Consider the following 18261-nt stretch of genomic DNA (forward strand, 5'->3'; position numbering starts at 1 on the left):
CACAACAGTAACTACTGTAAACATTGGCTACTGGGGAAGGTAGAAGGAAATAGGAATAGTAATAGGGGAACAAATGCTGATTATTAGGACCGAGATGAGAAAACATTTCTTCACACAAAGAGTGGTGAGTCTGTGGAATTCTCTGCCACAGAAGGTAGCTGAGGCCAGTTCATTGGCTATATTTAAGAGGGAGTTAGATGTGGCCCTTGTGGCTAAAGGGATCAGGGGGTATGGAGAGAAGGCAGGTACGGGATACTGAGTTGGATGATCAGCCATGATCATATTGAATGGCAGTGCAGGCTCGAAGGGCCGAATGGCCTACTCCTGCACCTATTTTCTATGTTTCTATGTTTCTATATTACCTGCCCACCTATAAATTATAAATAGGACCTTCATTAAAAAGTCGCAATGGGACACCATCATCATTATAACAAATTTGGACTAAATTGTCTTTATTAATAAATATAGATTCAATGTAGAGAAAGTACATTACTTTTCATCAGCGTATTTCTTACTTATTTTAAATCAAAATCAATTGATATCTCAGAGAAAGGCTTTTTCACAGAACACACAGTTTACTGAGTACACAAAGCAAATCAGATTTCCACTGCAGGGACCATCACGCCAATATAGACCCACCGCCGATTTTCCGGCACTCTTGGTTCCAGAGTCTTTCTGGACGATCCGTTTTGCCGGATCAACAGAGGTCACGGCCTCCGAGAGGAGTCCAATGGTACCGGAACGTTCCGTGGAAGTCGGCTGTGGGGACGGATCCCACCTGCCGATCGGCCGCGGAAGTCCCAACGAGGTCGAGATCGGCCGCCTCACCCGGCCTAGGTGGCACATTATCGGAGGGACTTTCAAATGCTCTCCGGTAGTTTTGTCCGGATTAAAGGAGGTGCCGGATCACCTTCTTCAGACTGAAGAAGGATCTCGACCCGAAACGTCACCCATTCCTTTTCTCCCGAGATGCTGCCTGACCTGCTGAGTTACTCCAGCATTTTGTGAATAAATATGCCGGATCACCAGTTGCTGGAAAATCGGCGGTGGACCCGTACTGAGGGAACGGAATGATATTGCAGATTATTGCCCTTCTCGGAGATTGGCCTTCCACAAGATGACTCTGAATGGATGGAACGCGTCAAAGCAAACGTGAAGAAATGCCCAAGGGTGGATTTCACCCTGGGTCACGTACCTCTCTTCCCTTTACGAATCCGCATTTGTGAGAGAGGTTGTGGAGTAGAAAAAAAAATCCAAACATTTGAACAAAGGTTAATAGCTGCAATTTTCGAATCACGCCATGCATTCCTGTCAACATGCATCCATTTAACCAATTGTAGGTTTGAATAGCAATTCCAGCCATTAATCCAAATTTTATAGGAGCTTTATTTTGTGAGGTTTTCCACATGAAGCGCTGTGTGAAGAAAGACCTCAGCTACACCGATAATGCAATTAACCTCCATGCACATTTCCTTCATTGTTAAGTCACTTCCATTCTGTTGCCAGTAGATGCAGTGGGGGTGTAAGCAGCCAAGAAAAATAATGAATATTTTCCATTAGTGGTCCTGATATTTGCTGATTTTTTTAATGGTTTCGATTAATTTAATTATTTGCCTGACACTTTCAAAATGTAATTATTTTTAACACTGATGATTGCATAATAGAATAACTGAAATATGGGCAGCTTCGTCAATCTCATTTTACGTGTCATGTCTGAAGATTATTTCGACAATAACTTGCCGACAATAACATTTTACATGTTACACACATGTACAAGAGTACAGCTTTTATATATTTTGGCAAAAAAATGTGTGCAACATGCATTTTACATGAATATTTTCTTTCCCTTTCAGGTTTTTGCGACTCACTGAAGATTAAGAAAATATTACCACAAATCCCATTTAATGTCAACTCGGCTAACACGATCCTGCACACACTGGGGACAATTTACCGAAGTCAATTAAACAACAAACCTGCACGTCTTTGGAGTGTGGGAGGAAACCGGAGCACCCGGAGAAAACCCACGCAGGTCACGTTCTGGAGAACGTACAAACTCCGTACAGACAAGCGCCCATCGCCAGGATGGAACCCTGGTCTCTGCCGCTGTAAGGCAGCAACTCGACCGCTGCGCCAACGAGCCTCCCACAAAGCATTAAGCATTTCATGCAAATCAGTTTCCAAATTACTTTTTTTTTTTAACTGACGGAAGAACAGTTCCCTCGACTGGCAGCACAACTTCCCCGCTCTTCCCACCAACGGTTCTTTTGGCCCTCTAAACCAGCAGACGCTGCTTCCGTTTGCAGTCTTGATCCAAGTTCAACCTCATTGATAATGGGGAACTTCTTCAGTACTCTTTCAATTGGAAGTATCGAGACAAAAATCTTATCAAGCCTTTATTCAATACTTGATTTAATAAACTCACTTTAGCCAAATGGGTGGCGCAGCGGTAGAGTTGCTGCCTTACAGCGCTTACAGTGCTTACAGCGCCAGAGACCCGGGTTCCATCCCGACCGTGCTGCCCAACGGGCTTCATAAACAAATTGCTCTCGTTGATTTGAACTTGTATTTCCTCTGCACGCCATTCACCAACGTGATGTATCTTTAGCAAGGCTCTCTGCTGGTAAGGGAATAATACTGGACAGGGGTTCTGGAGTTTGGTGACGTCTTCTGTGTACGTCTGAACCACTGGAAATGATGGTGTGGAACTCTGACCATGTGGACTGCTGCAATGATACATCAGCACTATCCCACTACTCATGTTGCTTCTCCTTCACACTAACCCTTTAAAACGTGTGTGTGTGTGTCTGTGTGTGTGTGTGTGTGTCTGTGTGTGTGTGTGTCTGTGTGTGTGTGTGTGTGAAAATAAACATAGGCAGACTTTTTTTTATACTTTCAACCTGAAACGTCACCTACTCCTTTTCTCCAGAGATGCTGCCTGACCTGCTGTCTGTTTATCTTCGGTATGTGAATCAGCATCTGCAGTTCCTTCCTGCAAATGAAAATACAGCCCAGGAAGAGGCCCTTCAGACCACAATATGGGGTGCTGGTCCTCCAGTTTGCACGTGGCCTCACTCTGGCAATGGAGGAGGGCCCTGGACAGAAAGGTCAGTTTGGGAATGGGCAAGGCTGTTAAAATGGTCAGCAACTGGGAGATCCAGTATGCCTTGGTGGGCAGAGTGTAAGTGTTCAGCAAAGCGGTCGCCATGTCTACGCTTGGTCTCGCCAATGTACATTTCGGGGCCTTTGTCCAACTATCTGTCATCAAAACAACCCCTCTAGCCTGTATTCACCTATAACCAGCCATGCGCTGTCCTGCCTCTCCTCCCTGCCCTCTCTTCAATCAGTCTTAAGAAGGGTCCTGGCCTGAAACGTCACCCATCCACGTTCTCCAGAGATGCTACCTGACCTGCTGAGTTACTTCAGCATCATTTGCACCTGTCTTTGTTAAATCAGCATCTGCAGTTCCTTGTAATTGCAAACTTTTACGTTCATTTTTTTGGCCTGTACGAGAAAAAGGTCAATCTAAAGAAAATGACAATTTACCATCAAGCTCAAAGGTACAACCATCATGTTAATGGTGTTTATCAACTCATAGGAACGACCTTCAGATTCTGAACACGTATCAGTGATCAATGAGTTACCCTTCAAAGTAAACGCGATTTAGTAGGAACGCCTTCGAAAAGGTCATTAGTGACCTGTCATTAGACTCATAGGTCATAGGTCTTCAACACAATAGGTGGCCATTTCAGCAAAAGATACCTACCCAAAAAATTAAACATGATCTGGAAATTTAAGGAGGGACAAAATGTGATGGAGATACTCTGGAAGTTAAGACTGTGGAGAGTAAAACATTACATTTTACAGCCCAACAATCTTTCAACAGCAGATGGGGTTAAGATGGCCTCTCATGAGAGGTCACCACACTGAATCATTATCTCCATTAGTTTTCATTTTTAGTTTTGGAGATACAGCGTGGAAACAGGCCCTTTGGCCCAATGGGTCCACACCGACCAGCGATTGCCCTACACTATAGTTCTAAACTGCAAACGAGGGTCAATTTTACCAATTAACCTACAAACCAAGAAGCCAATTAACCTACAAACCTGCACGTCTTTGGAATGTTGGAAGAAACCGGAGCACCCGGGGAAAACTCACGCGGGTCACGGGGAGTACGTACAAGCTCCGTACAGACAGGATCGAACCTGGGTCTCTGGCGCTGTAAGGCAGTGGCTCTACCGCTGCGCCACCGTACTGCCCAAAAATGCTTCTATTAAAAATCGAAATTGGTCTTAAATATTAGCAAGGTTCAGATAATAAATGAGTAATGTTCCTGCTGATGGCATCATATTTTTATATTTTATATTTTCCGTTGAGGGATAATGAAACCGTACCTCAGAATGGTGTTCCTCGTTTTGCTGAAGCACCTCGATGCAAAGCTCTGCCAGTCGAATGACATCGTCCAGTCGTTTGCCTGGAGTCCCTTGGCTTAACGCTTCTGTTGCCATTTAAATGAAAAGACATTGAACGCATTATGGGTTGCAAGAGTGAGCAAGTTTCATGACCCATGAACGACGATGGTAATACCATATTTATCTAAGAACAATGTTTCTGTTAGATATACCTCTTCGGGCTAACGGAATCAAGGGGCATGGGGAGAAAGCAGGAACGGGGTACTGGTTTTGGATGATCAGCCATGATCATATTGAATGGCGGTGCTGGCTCGGAGGACTGAATGGCCTATTCCTGCACCTATTTTCCATGTCTGGATGTTTCGATGTTAAAATTGCCCTGAATGTGTCAGGAGTGGCATCCGTAGGACACGTAGAATCCGTAGAAGTTCGAAGGAAATTGCAGTGAATTGTGGACGCAGCCCAGACTGTCACACAAACCAACCTCCCTTCCGTTGACTCCATTTATACCTCACGCTGCCTGGGCAACCGAACCACCCTACCGCAAACAGAGAGCAGTCATGACTATTATCGGACAATCTTTGATCGGACTTTACTGGCTTTATCTTGCAGTAAATGTTATTCCCTTATCGTATATCTGTGCGCTGTGAATGGCTCGATTGCAATCACGTATTGTCTCTCCACTGGCTGGTTAGCGCGTAACAAAAGCTTTCCCATGTACCTGTACATGTGACAATAAATTAAACGGAACCAAAATGAACACGTGTGGACAGGGGATTGCTGGCCGGCATGGACTCAGTTTGTTTTCATGCTGTATCTCTAAACTAAAACACTCAGAATCCCACCCAGCTTCAGCGACAAGAGTTCCAAACTGTTGTGCAATAGCCTTGCTGAGGCTAGATTCCTCTTCGGATGATAAAATGGGCACATGTATCACCTACTCCCCTGCCATAGCAACCATTCAATGGGATACACACACACACTATAGGGTTCAAGCACACTATTCCTGCCAAACTTATAACGTTAAGAACTTATTGATTAATCAGATTTGTGGGAGTGGTTCAATACTCCGTGATGTCAACAAAACGTTTTCATCAATACCTTACCGAGAAATATCCAGTTCAGGGTGGCACAATAGACAATAGACAATAAGTGCAGGAGTAGGCCATTCGGCCCTTCGAGCCAGCACCACCATTCAATGTGCTCATGGCTGATCATTCTCAATCAGTACCCCGTTCCTGCCTTCTCCCCATACCCCCTGACTGCACTATCCTTGGGTCACTATCCTGACTGCTCTATCTAGCTCTCTCTTGAAGGCATTCAGACTTGGCCTCCGCTGCCTTCTGGGGCAGTGGCACAGCGGTAGAGTCGCTGCCTTGCAACGCTTGCAGCGACAGAGACCCGGGTTCAATCCTGACTACGGATGCTGACTGTATGGATTTTGTACGTTCTCCCCGTGACTGCGTGGGTTTTCTCCAAGATTTTTGGTTTCCTCCCACAATCCAAAGACGTACAGGTTTGTAAGTTAATTGGCTTGGTATAAGTGTAAATTGCCCCCTAGTGTATGTCGGATAGTGTTAATGTGAAGGGATCGCTGGTCGGTGAGGACTCAGTGGGCCGAAGGACCTATTTCCACGCTGTATCTCTAAACTAAATCTAAATGTCACCCACACCAGTCTTGTTCACAGACCAGTAATAAACGTACAGGAGTAGGCTCATTGCACAACAATTAGTTCAAGATGGCGCCAATAAGTTCTTAACGTTATATGTTTGACAGGAATAGTGTGCTTGAATGGTTGCTATGGCAGGGGAGTAGGTGATACATGTGCCCATGTTTGCTGGTGGTCCCAGAAGTGTATCTGCAATCATTCATTGCAATCACTCCACCTAAATCTATTTTTCAACAGCACCTCTTTATTCTACAGCTGTACACTATGGACAGCTTGATTGTAATCATGTACAGTCTTTCTGCTGATTGGATTGTATGCATCATGAAACTCCACCTGGGTACCTTGACAATAATAAACTAAACTACAATGAACTACACTAATCGGAACCTTGGCTCCATTTACCAACGCATCTAACATAGCGATCAAAGAACCCATCTACCTCAATCTTAAAAGCTTGAATTTTCTTGTCCTTGTGGGACAAAGCGCAGGAAATTTTTTCCCCATGTTGGGGGAGTCCAGAACCAGGCGTCACAGTTTAAGAATAAGGGGTAGGCCATTTAGGACTGAGATGAGGAAAAACTTTTTCACATAGAGAGTCATGAATCTGTGGAATTCTCTGCCGCAGAAGGCAGTGGAGGCCAATTCACTGGATGTTTTCAAGAGAGAGTTAGATTTAGCTCTTAGGGCTAACGGAATCAAGGGATATGAGGAAAAAGCAGGAACGGGTTACTGATTTTGGATGATCAGCCATGATCATATTGAATGGCGGTGCTGGCTCAAAGGGCTGTATGGCCTACTCCTGCACCTATTTTCTATCCTTCTATGTTTTCCTAATTTTCCTCTAATTGCCCAAGCAACAGCCTCTCTTCAATCGCTTCCCATCCTACAATCTGTTTCCAAAGGTAATAATATTTTTTTATCGTATATTCCAATTTTTTTTAAATGTCTTGATCAGGATCTGCTGTACACAAGGGAAATGATTTTTCAAAGAAAAAGCTTTGAAAGTTTTGAACAGATTGCTCTCTGTATGTTTCTGACAGGTGTTAATTGAAAATGATAGGCTAAACAAATATTGTCTCATTAAAATATCCAGCTTCAGTTATATAACCTTTTGACAGTGTGAGGAATCCGTCTCCTTTTGTGCTAAGATTATAATAGAATTAGTGTAATGTTCAAAAGTCTAATTTTCTAATTGGAGAACATCTCTTAACTCTTAGGAGCCTGTACTTCACAAACATTATGAAAAGCAAAGCATTTTTGCTTCTGAGTTTGTTCCCATCAATGGCAGCAAGATGAAGGAGTTAGTTATTGACTTCCGAAAACACCCGTCAATAGGCCAAAGAGGAAATGATTGAGTGCTTTGTGTCCCTAATTAGCAACAACCTTTCCTGGACCAACTAACTTGAAGGTACAACCAAAAACGCACATCAACAGGAGACTAAGGAAGACTAAGGAAGTTCGGCGTGTCTCCAACAACTCTCACCAACTTCTATTGGTGCACTGTAGAAAGCGTACTATCGGGTTGCATCAAGGCTCGGTTTGGGAACAGCTCTGCCAAGGACCACAAGAAATTGTAGGGAGTGGTAGATGTATACCAGTCCATCACACAGTCCAGACTTCTCACCGCTGAAGAAGGGTCCAGAGATGCTGCCTGTCCCGCTGAGTTACTCCAGCATTTTGTGTCTATCCCGACTTCTCACCGTTTACACCTTAGGCTGCCTCAGAAAAGCAGCAAACATAATCAGGGACGTTTTTCACCGAGGTCAGTCCATCTTCTCAACTCTCCCTTTGTGGAGAAGATATAAAAGGCTGAAAGCAGACTACTGAACGGTCCTCCCATAGGTTTGGGAGTTGCCCCGATCTTCCAACCTGCCTTCGTTGCAGACACTGGACTTTTCCCCTGTAACTGTAACGTTGCAATGCTGTAAAATTATATTCCGCACTCTTGATATTTTTCCCATTTGCACTGTCTAATGTACTTGTGTGAGGCTTGGTTGTATTCATGTACAGTGAGATCTGATTTAATTGGACAGCTTGCAAACAAAAGCTTTTCATTGTACAGTATCTTGGTACGCGCAAGAATAATAAACGAATACCAATCTCAAGACCAATAATACGCAGTGGCATGCACTAAACAGCACACATTCTAAGCACCTCAGCCCAGCCTCCAGCTTTTCTTTAACTGTTCCAGTAAACAGCATTCCAGCAATGTAATGAAAGGCCAAGTGACAAGGCTGAATTTGCAAAACTAGCAGTGAAAATGCCTTTTTTTCACCCATGGTAAGGAACAGCATTCTGCTTTTCAAATAGGAATCTTAACATTGGAAGTGCAGCACATGGCCTATTTTGGTGAAAGGCCCCAAAGCCATTCAAATCATCGCACTAACCTGCAGTTCATGGTCTAGATTTCCCGGGTTAATGTAACTGCTGGCAATGGCCTGCTTGATGCAAGTTCACAATATTCAGACGATTGTCTCTTTAGGCAGCAATCCTGAGACTACAACAGCAATCCTTTCAGTTCAATCGTTTTTTGCTCTTTTCCTTTTTAAGGCTTGCATTTTCAACATCCACTGCTTTTAACGTAATTATTGGGATGTGCTTTCGCTTTGTTTAGTTTAGAGCTTCAGGGCGGAAACAGGCCCTTCGGCCCACCGGGTCCATGCCGACCAGCTATCCCTGCACGCTAACACTGTCCAACACACACTAGAGACATAGAGTGATACAGTCTGGAAACAGGCCCTTCGGCCCAACTTGCCCACACTGGCCAACATGTCCCAGCTACATTGGTCCCACTTGCCCGCGCTTGATCCACATCCCTCCAAAACCGCTCCAGTTTTCTCCCACATCCCAAAGACATGCATGTTTGATGATTAATTGGTTGCAGGGCAGCATGGTGGTGCAGCCATAGAGTTGCTGCCTTACAGCGCCAGAGACCCAGGTTCGATCCTGACTACGGGTGCTGTCTGTGCAAAGTTTGTACGTTCTCCTCATGACCTGCGTGGGTTTTCTTCAGGAGCTGCAGTTTCCTCCCACACTCCAACGATGTATGGGTTCGGAGGTGAATTGGCTTGGTATAATTGTAACTTGTCCCTAGTGTGTGTAGGATTGTGTTCGTGTGTGGGGATCGCTGGTCGGCGCAGACTCGGTGGGCCGAAGGCCCTCTTTCCACCGTTTCGCTGCATCTCTAAACTAAATTGAACTAATTAGCCTCTGTAAAATTGCCTCTAGACTGTAGGGAGTGGAGGGGAAAGTGGGATAACACAGAACTAGTGTGAAATGATCAATGGTCAGCATGAACTCGGTGGGCCGAACAGACTGTCTCCATCCTTTATCTCGAAACTTGACATAAGAATTTACATACCATTGTCTCTCCATACATCTAAGTCATTTTAAAATGTAATACCTCATGACAATTCTTGATGTGAACAATAAATTGTTCAACTGATCAAAGATTTGCATTTGTGATCATTTTCTATGGTGTGATTTTGATTCTTAAAATAAAATACTGAATAAAGTGTGAATAAAGTGGGGAAAACTGGTTTATTTTTCACTACAACCGAGGAAAACACACTCTTTGGTCCTTAACTAGTCAGACCGTTACTTAATCTAGCAATGTTTACTCTCTGACATACTTAACAACGCTATGTTCATCACAAGTGCAAGTATTGCTTCCTTTTCAATTTTTTTCTCGACAGTTAATAGCTTTTGTACTTCTTCATATCTGGCAGCTTTAGTTCACAGTCTCTCCAAACAGCTATTCCAGGCGTCTGAGAGTAATTTATCTTCGCAGTGCAAAACTACCACTGCCAGACAGATGCATGGAACGCATTAACATGAGCTATGAAATAAGCACTGACCTTGGCTATGATATGAGTAATACAAAGCTCCCAAAAGGCACACTCCAGTGAGGCTGTTACAAATCTGACACAAATCTTCATTTTATCATCATTAGCAATAGGTTTAAAACCCAATTATCTTTGCCAATTGCCAGCTTGTTAACACTAACCTTTTAAAAATCTAATCCCCAGAAACCGCTCTGAGTGGGAAGACCGCCATAGTGGAGCCCTCACTGGGCCAATCTTGGTTTAGTTTTAGTTTAGTTTAGAGACCCGCCGCCCTTCGGCCCACCGAGTCCGAGCCGACCGACGATCACCCGTACACTGGAAACTATCCCACACCCACTGGGGACAATTTACAATCTTTACCCATGCCAATGAACCTACAAACCTGCGCGTCTTTGGAGTGTGGGAGCAAACAAGAGCACCCGGAGAAAACCCACGCAGGTCACGGGGAGAACGTACAGACAAGCACCCGTGGTCAGGATCGAACCCGAATCTCTGGCGCTGTAAGACGGCAACTCTACCGCTGCACCACCAATAGGATGAGACACCATCTCAAACAGCAATTGATTTTACGCAAACTCCTCGGGACGTTGTGGCAATGAAATTAAGGCAGGGGAGGAAAGCCTTGGCACTTGCCTCACACAAGGTAGTTTTCTGTCACACAACAGGAGAGGAAAGACCTTGAATGCTTAATTAAGATAATCCCAACATGCAGAAGCCACGCAAATCAACTACACCCTACGTCAACTACTTTGCCAAAGGTTGCTGGAGAGAAAAAAGGAAATTGTACTTGTGTTTTGCTTAGGAGTGCCGCTTTGCTTCAGGTTGGATGCGCTGGTCTGCTTTTGGGCTGGCAAAAGCTGCCAGGGAAGCTGCTTTGACTTGGGTGACTGCACTGTGATATTCAGGCGAGGAAGATGATGTTTTAACGTATATATAATTTTAAAAAAAGAACGAGGGAGAGAGAACAAACAACAACCATGTAATAGAATAATGAAGAGGCTGATGCAAAGGAGAGCAATGAAGCACAAAATGCACAATATCTTGAAAGGAATGAACTGCACTAAGGCCACTGGCTCCAGGCAGCTCCAGCAGTTCAATTAACAGCGTTGGCAGTATTATGGAAGTGTTGGTAAAAGGGCACTTTGAAAGGCTATATTAATGGAAATGCAAGTCTCAACAGAGCTGTTCAATTACTGTGAATAGTTCAGAAACAAGCATTGGACAAAATAATGGGGGGGGGGGGGGGAAAGCACTTAAACGTGCAAATGGGTGACCGGCAGTGAACAACGGGCCAGTCAGGCCACATAGCAAGGCTGCTGGAGCATTGAAAAGGTGCAGCTGAAACGATAAACTGGAGAGACGGAGGCTCAAGTAGCTGAGGCAAATGATCAACCTTGGAATCGGTACAAAGATAGCATTACTTCTCAGTACTTCACAATACATTCGGCGGGCCACACTGTGGGTTCAATACCACTCCTGTCTAACTGGCGTGTTAAAGGGGGCTGTCAATGGGAGACAGTTCTCGGCAGAGACGTATGTTATACGAATCATCCAATTCACAAGTATGAACATACCTTACAGCGTTCCACATACCACCCTCTTTGCATTTTATGATGTCTGTGCCATATTGATTGGACCCATGACTATTGAACTATGATGTTAAGTTTAGTTTAGTTTAGTGATACAGCGCGGAAACAGGCCATTCGGCTCACCGAGTCCGCGCCGACCAGCGATCCCCGCATACTAACGCTATCCTATACACACGAGGGACAATTTATAATGATACCAAGCCAATTAACCTACAAACCTGTATAAGAAAATAACTGCAGATGCTGGTACAATAAGAAAATAACTGCAGATGCTGGTATAGGAAAATAACTGCAGATGCTGGTTATAAGAAAATAACTGCAGATGCTGGTTATAAGAATTGGAGTGTGGGAGGAAACAGAAGATCGCGGAGAAAACCCACACAGGTCACAGGCAGAACGTACAAACTCCATACAGACCACACCCCTAGTCAGGATCGAACCCGGGTCTCTGTTGCTGAAAGGCAGCAACTCTACCGTTACGCCACTGTGTCGCATGTGTTTCAGAAGTTTTCCAAAGAGCTACTGAATTTGGATGACAAAAAAGACTGGCTTTAATCACTATTTTAGACACATGGAATAATCTTGGGAGGAATAGTTCTTTTAACTTTTGTCTGAGGAGGTAGTTGAGGCAGGGACTATCCCAATGTTTAAGAAACAGTTAGACAGGTACATGGATAGGACAGGTTTGGAGTGATATGGGCCAAGCTCAAGCAGGTGGGACTGCTGTAGCTGGGACATGTGGGGAGGTGTGGACAAGTTGGGCCGAAGGGCCTGCTTCCACGCTGCAGCACTTTGTGACTCTAGTGTGTGGGAACTTGACCACGGTAGCGCAGCGGTAGAGTTGCTGCTTTACAGCGAATGCAGCGCCGGAGACTCAGGTTCGATCCTGACTACGGGTGCTGCACTGTAAGGAGTTTGTACGTTCTCCCCGTGACACTCCAAAGACGTACAGGTATGTAGGTTAATTGGCTGGGTAAATGTAAAAATTGTCCCTAGTGGGTGTAGGATAGTGTTAATGTATGGGGATCGCTGGGCGGCACGGACTTGGTGGGCCGAAAAGGCCTGTTTCCGGCTGTATATATATGATGATATGATGATGATGATGACCCGAGGGAGTCTGTCACTGGGAACTCTGGACTAAAATGGTCCTCACAGGTCAGAGATAAAGTGGGAGCCTGCAATACCTATCTAAATCTCTGGCAAATGTACGTCTCTCAACCAACCAATCTCCCAGCAGCAGCTCCTCAATGTCCCCCCAAGCAAACCTCCTCAGCCTCATCTTGTGCCTAAACCACAAATGTATTTTGATGGTCCGGGTCAAAAGTTTAAGAGGCGGTAGAATTTCTAGCCAACTACCTTATGTTCTTCACTTTGCAACTGGGTATGGATCATAAATCATAAGTGGAAAAAATAATGGAGATGCAGAGTGATAATAAAGTGTGCTATGGACAAACAATTGCCACAGAAGGCTGTGGAGGGCAAGGTAATGGATATTTTTAAGGCAGAGATAGATAAATTCTTGATTCGTATGGGTGTCAGGGGTTATTGGGAGAAGGCAGGAGAATGGGGTTAGGAGGGATAGATAGATCAGCCATGATTGAATCGCTGAGTAGACTGAGTAGACTAGACTGCAACGTCACCCATTCCTTCTCTCCAGAGATGCTGCCTGTCCTGCCGAGATACTCTAGCTTTTTGTGTCTATCTTTTGCATTATTCTTAACATCTTTTTAGTCTAACCAATTTCTGTGCATTTTATACATTGCGATAAACTGGGGGAAAAAAATGTTTTTTTGTGGTTTTTATTTTTTGTAGGTGTTGGACTTAGTGCGGTCAAAATTCCTTGGTGGAATACTTTTGAATGAACCTGTTTAAAATAAGTACAGTGATGAGGGAGTTGAAATAGTGTGCAAAGCAACATTGAACAAACCTGTTAAGTAGCAGGCTATTGAAAGGAAATGAAAGTTATGAGTTTAATCTCACTAATGGATCAGAGTGTGAGCTAACACTCATTAATACAGCAAAGCTCTTATTTGCTTTGATAATAATTAACATCATTTGATAACATTTTTGGCTTTGGCCAATTAGCACACAAATCATTTTCCTATTCCACATTACTGAACAATTTACTTTTCATTGTGGATTCGCATTTACTATTTTTAGCCCCAGTGCGTTCCACCTTGCATTATCTCATGAGATGTCGTTAATATGCCTAGCTGTTAAATCTCTGTAGAATTTGTTCAATTACACATGTCTTCTCAGAGCATCCTGTTTACAAATGAATTATCTAGATGTATTTCACTTCCAGCGTTAATCTTGTGCTAATATTAGGAACAGTATCGATGCTTCTGCAATGGCCCAGACAAATTTCCTGTTATGTAAAAAATATGAGTGGCATGGATAGATAGGGCAGACAGTCACAACCTGTTTTCCATGTTGGAAATATCAAGCACCAAAGGTGAGAGGTTTTAGGTGAGGGGGGCAAAAGTTTCAATGAGATGTGCGTGGCATGTTTTTTTTACACGGGGGGTGGTGGTTGCCTGGAGCGTGCTACTGGGAGTGGTGGTGAAGGCAGTTATGGTAGTGGCGTTTAACAGACTTTTTAGAGGTACATGGATATTAAGGGAATGGAGGCAGATAGATTATGTGCAGGCACATAAGGATTGAACTCAGCATCATGTTCAGCACAGACATTGTGGGCCGAAGGGCCTGTTCCTCTGCTATATTGTACTGTTTTATGTTCTATGTTCATTGATGGTGCAAATGTGCACTACGGGTGCTGTTTGTACGGAGTTTGTACGTTCTCCCTGTGACCGCGTGGGTTTTCTCCGGGTGCTCCGGATTCCTCCCACACTCCAAAGACATACAGGTTTGTGGTAATTGGCCGGTAAAATTGTAAAATGTCCCTAGTGTGTACGATGGTGCCAGTGTACGGGGTGATCGCTGGTCGGCACGGACTAGTTGGGATGAAGGGCCTGTTCCTACATTGTATCCCGAAAAGTCTAAAGTGAAAGTATTGATCAATGCACTCCTTTTTACTTATTGATCACAAAATTCCTTCTCAAAATGTAAACGTTCATTTTAGTCAAATCTATCGTGAGGAAGCTTGCTATTTGGAAAGTTTTTAAATCACCCTCAAACTCAATTTTGTTTCTTAGTTTTTGTTCCAGAGAAAACGCAGTTATTGGCTCTTCGGCCCACCGAGTCCACGCCAACCAGCGATCCCCACACACTATACCCTATCCTGCACACACTGGACACAATTTACAATTTTACCGAAGCCAAATCTTTGGAGTGTGGGAGGAAACCGGAGCTCCTGGAGAAAACCCACACAGGTCACGGGAAGAACGTACAAACTCCACAAATAATCGATGCCATTTCAAAAGTTTCAGACAAATTAGGGTTTTTTAAATTATATAGATTACTTAATCAAATTTAATTGGTTTAACTGGTATATTTTAAGAAAAGATTTAAAATTATTAGGCAGAGTAATTACAATGTATAAAAGTAATTGAAAAAATCTGGATGAAAAAATAAAATTAAAATAAAGTAACATTAAATTAAAACATTAACGAACAAAACGTGTATTGCAAAATCAATTTTAAGAACATTGAGATATATTAACACCAACTTGCTACCTTACCACTATTCTAGTCTACTAGTAGCAGTGGAGTAAAACAAGATTCTCCAGATCTAACAGGGCACCATCCTGACTGAGTCTGAAGGGTCTCGACCCGAAATGTCACCCATTCCTTCTATCCAGAGATGCTGTCTGTCCCGCTGAGTTACTCCAGCTTTTTGTGTCTATCTTCGGTTTAAACCAGCATCTGCAGTTCCTTCCTCCACAAGGATTAATTTGTTGCCTGCCCTGATTTCTCCTGGTCTTTTCTTGCTTCCAGTTCCCACCCCCTCCGACAATCAGTCCGAAGAAGGTTCCCGGCCCGAAACGTCACCACTCCATTTTCTCCAGAGATGCTGCCTGTCCCTGTTGAGTTACTCCAGCATTTTGTGTCTATCCTCGGTGTAAACCAGCATCTGCAGTTCCTTCCTACTCCAGCACTTTGTGTCTAGCCTTGCACCAGTCTAATGGGTGAATCACCCAGTTCAACCGCTGAGGAACTGATACAGTTTTGCTCGATGCTGCCAGATGGGCAAGTTGGATAGGAGAAGAGTTGGGGGTAAATTGAACAGTGAAAAGCTCAGGATTTCTACACGCTTGTGAACTTGCAAGGAAATCCTGGACTCGCCTGGAGAAATTGCTGGCACCAACACAAGCAGTACACGGTATCTTTGCACAAAATGCTGCCCTCTACATTTGGAGACATCAAGATATTAATAACACCCTTGCTTCGGTTTTTAAAAAAAGACACGCTGACATACAATCCGGGTGAAATATCCGGGAGATATTGAGTGAAGCTGCTTAGGAGGAACAATCATCTATTGATGCACAGACACAAAAGGCTGGAGTAACTCAGCGGGTCTGAAGAAGGGGTCTCGACCCAAAACGTCACCTATTCCTTTTCTCCAGAGACACTGCCTGACCCGCTGAGTACTCCAGCACTTTTGTGTCTATCTTCGGCTTAACCCAGCGCCTGCACTTCCTCCCTACACATCTATTGATGCACACTTGCTTCCATTTACCTGGGTCTTTTCCATGCGCTGCTTGAAGTGGCAAAAAAAGAGGGAACATAAAGAGGAGAATGTAGATTAGGCATTAATGATTAAAAAAGACCATAACTTCAGGCCATGTAAAATAATAGGACAAGTTACTTAACAAGGTTTTCACAAACGACTGGAAAAGAGAAAAGCTGTGTTGAAAGGGTTTCAGCTCTGGAATTAAACCCCATGAGGCAGATTAAGGTTGTGAATAGAAGATACTACAGTTCACCAGCTGGGATTTTAATGAGGCATTTGCATTTGCAGTGGCCTGGGTTTGCTCAATGGGTGAAAAGGCCTGTCACAGAGTGTTCATTTAATGGAGCCGCTTCTCCCTCTGGTCTGCGCGGGATAGCTATATCAGAAACACCAACCTTCTATCTTGGCATATTCCGAAAGATGAGAGTAGTTGATCAAAGCCGCCTTCTCCAGACACTTCCGCACCACTCTCTTTACATCCCCAGGTGGCACTGGGGTGGCAATGTCTTTCATCAGTACCTTTATCAAAGGAAACAATCAATTTGACTTATTAAGAAAAGGTGTGACTTGAGAATGATAGGCCATGATCACATTGAATGGCGGTGCTGGCTCGAAGGGCCGAATGGCCTCCTCCTGCACCAATTGTCTATTGTCTATTGGCACAGTGGTGCAGCAGCCAGAGACCCAGGTTCGATCTTAACCATGGGTGCTTGTCGTCTGTACGGTGTTTGTACGTTCTCCCCGTGACCTGCGTGGGCTTTCTCCGAGTTCTTCGGTTTCCTCCCACACTCCAAAGACAATATACAATAGACAATAGGTGCAGGAGGAGGCCATTCGGCCCTTCAAGCCAGCACCACCATTCAATGTGATCATGGCTGATCATTCTCAATCAGTACCCCATTCCTGCCTTCTCCCCATACCCCCTGACTCCGCTATCCTTAAGAGCTCTATCTAGCTCTCTCTTGAATACATTCAGAGAACTGGCCTCCACTGCCTTCTGAGGCAGGGAATTCCACAGATTTACAACTCTCTGACTGAAAAAGTTTTTCCTCATCTCCGTTCTAAATGGCCTACCCCTTATTCTTAAACTGGCCCCTGGTTCTGGATTCCCCCAACATTGGGAACATATTTCCGTGTCCAACCCCTTAATAATCTTATATGTTTCGATAAGATCCCCTCTCATCCTTCTAAATTCCAGTGTATACAAGCCTAGTCGCTCCAGTCTTTCAACATATGACAGTCCTGCCATTCTGGGAATTAACCTAACAAACCTACGCTGAACACCCTCAATAGCAAGAATATCCTTCCTCAAATTTGGAGACCAAAACTGCACACAGTACTCCAGGTGCGGTCTCACTCCTCTTGTTATGAAGGCCAACATTCCATTGGCTTTCTTCACTGCCTGCTGTACCTGCATGCTTCCTTTCAGTGACTGATGCACTAGGACACCCAGATCTCGTTGTACATCCCCTTTTCCAAACTTGACACTATTCAGATAATAATCTGCCTTCCTATTCTTACCACCAAAGTGGATAACCTCACACTGATCCACATTAAACTGCATCTGCCATGCAGGTTTGTATGACGTACAGGTTTGTAGGTTAATTGGCTTGGTGTAAATGTATAAAAGTAAAAATTGTGCCTAGTGTGTGTGGGAAAGTGTTAATGTGTGGGGATCACTGGTCGGTGTGGACTTGGTGGGCCGAAGGACCTGTTTCCGCGCTGTATCTTCAAACAAAAGTGAACTAGACTAAACCATGTAAAATTATGAGAAGGATACATAGGTTCGGCGGTTAGCCACCTTTTCCCCAAGATGGAAAAATCAAAGATTAAAGAATATAGCTTTCAGGTGGCAATAGACAATAGACAATAGGTGCAGGAGTAGGCCATTCAGCCCTTCGAGCCAGCACCGCCATTCAATGCGATCATGGCTGATCACTCTCAATCAGTACCCCGTTCCTGCCTTCTCCCCATACCCCCTCACTCCGCTATCCTTAAGAGCTCTATCCAGCTCTCTCTTGAAAGCATCCAACGAACTGGCCTCCACTGCCTTCTGAGGCAGAGAATTCCACACCTTCACCACTCTCTGACTGAAAAAGTTCTTCCTCATCTCCGT

General features: G+C 44.2%; 1 protein-coding gene across 9 annotated transcripts in view; it reads right to left on the reverse strand.

The window, feature by feature from the left end:
- Positions 1-18261, reverse strand: part of cadps2 (Ca++-dependent secretion activator 2) — a 454296-nt gene that overhangs the window by 98262 nt on the left and 337773 nt on the right. For 4 of the 9 annotated variants that reach the window (XM_078416923.1, XM_078416918.1, XM_078416917.1 and 1 more), the window contains 3 exons: positions 16541-16664; positions 16152-16172; positions 4392-4495 (listed from right to left, as the gene is read on the reverse strand). In XM_078416923.1, the coding sequence (XP_078273049.1) occupies positions 4392-4495; positions 16152-16172; positions 16541-16664 (249 nt within the window). The remainder of the gene's footprint in view (positions 1-4391; positions 4496-16151; positions 16173-16540; positions 16665-18261) is intronic. The other 5 variants (XM_078416922.1, XM_078416921.1, XM_078416924.1 and 2 more) reach the window with 2 other exon arrangements.

This window comes from Rhinoraja longicauda, chromosome 20, assembly GCF_053455715.1.
Source record: "Rhinoraja longicauda isolate Sanriku21f chromosome 20, sRhiLon1.1, whole genome shotgun sequence".
In the NCBI taxonomy this organism is placed as follows: Eukaryota; Metazoa; Chordata; class Chondrichthyes; order Rajiformes; family Arhynchobatidae; genus Rhinoraja; species Rhinoraja longicauda.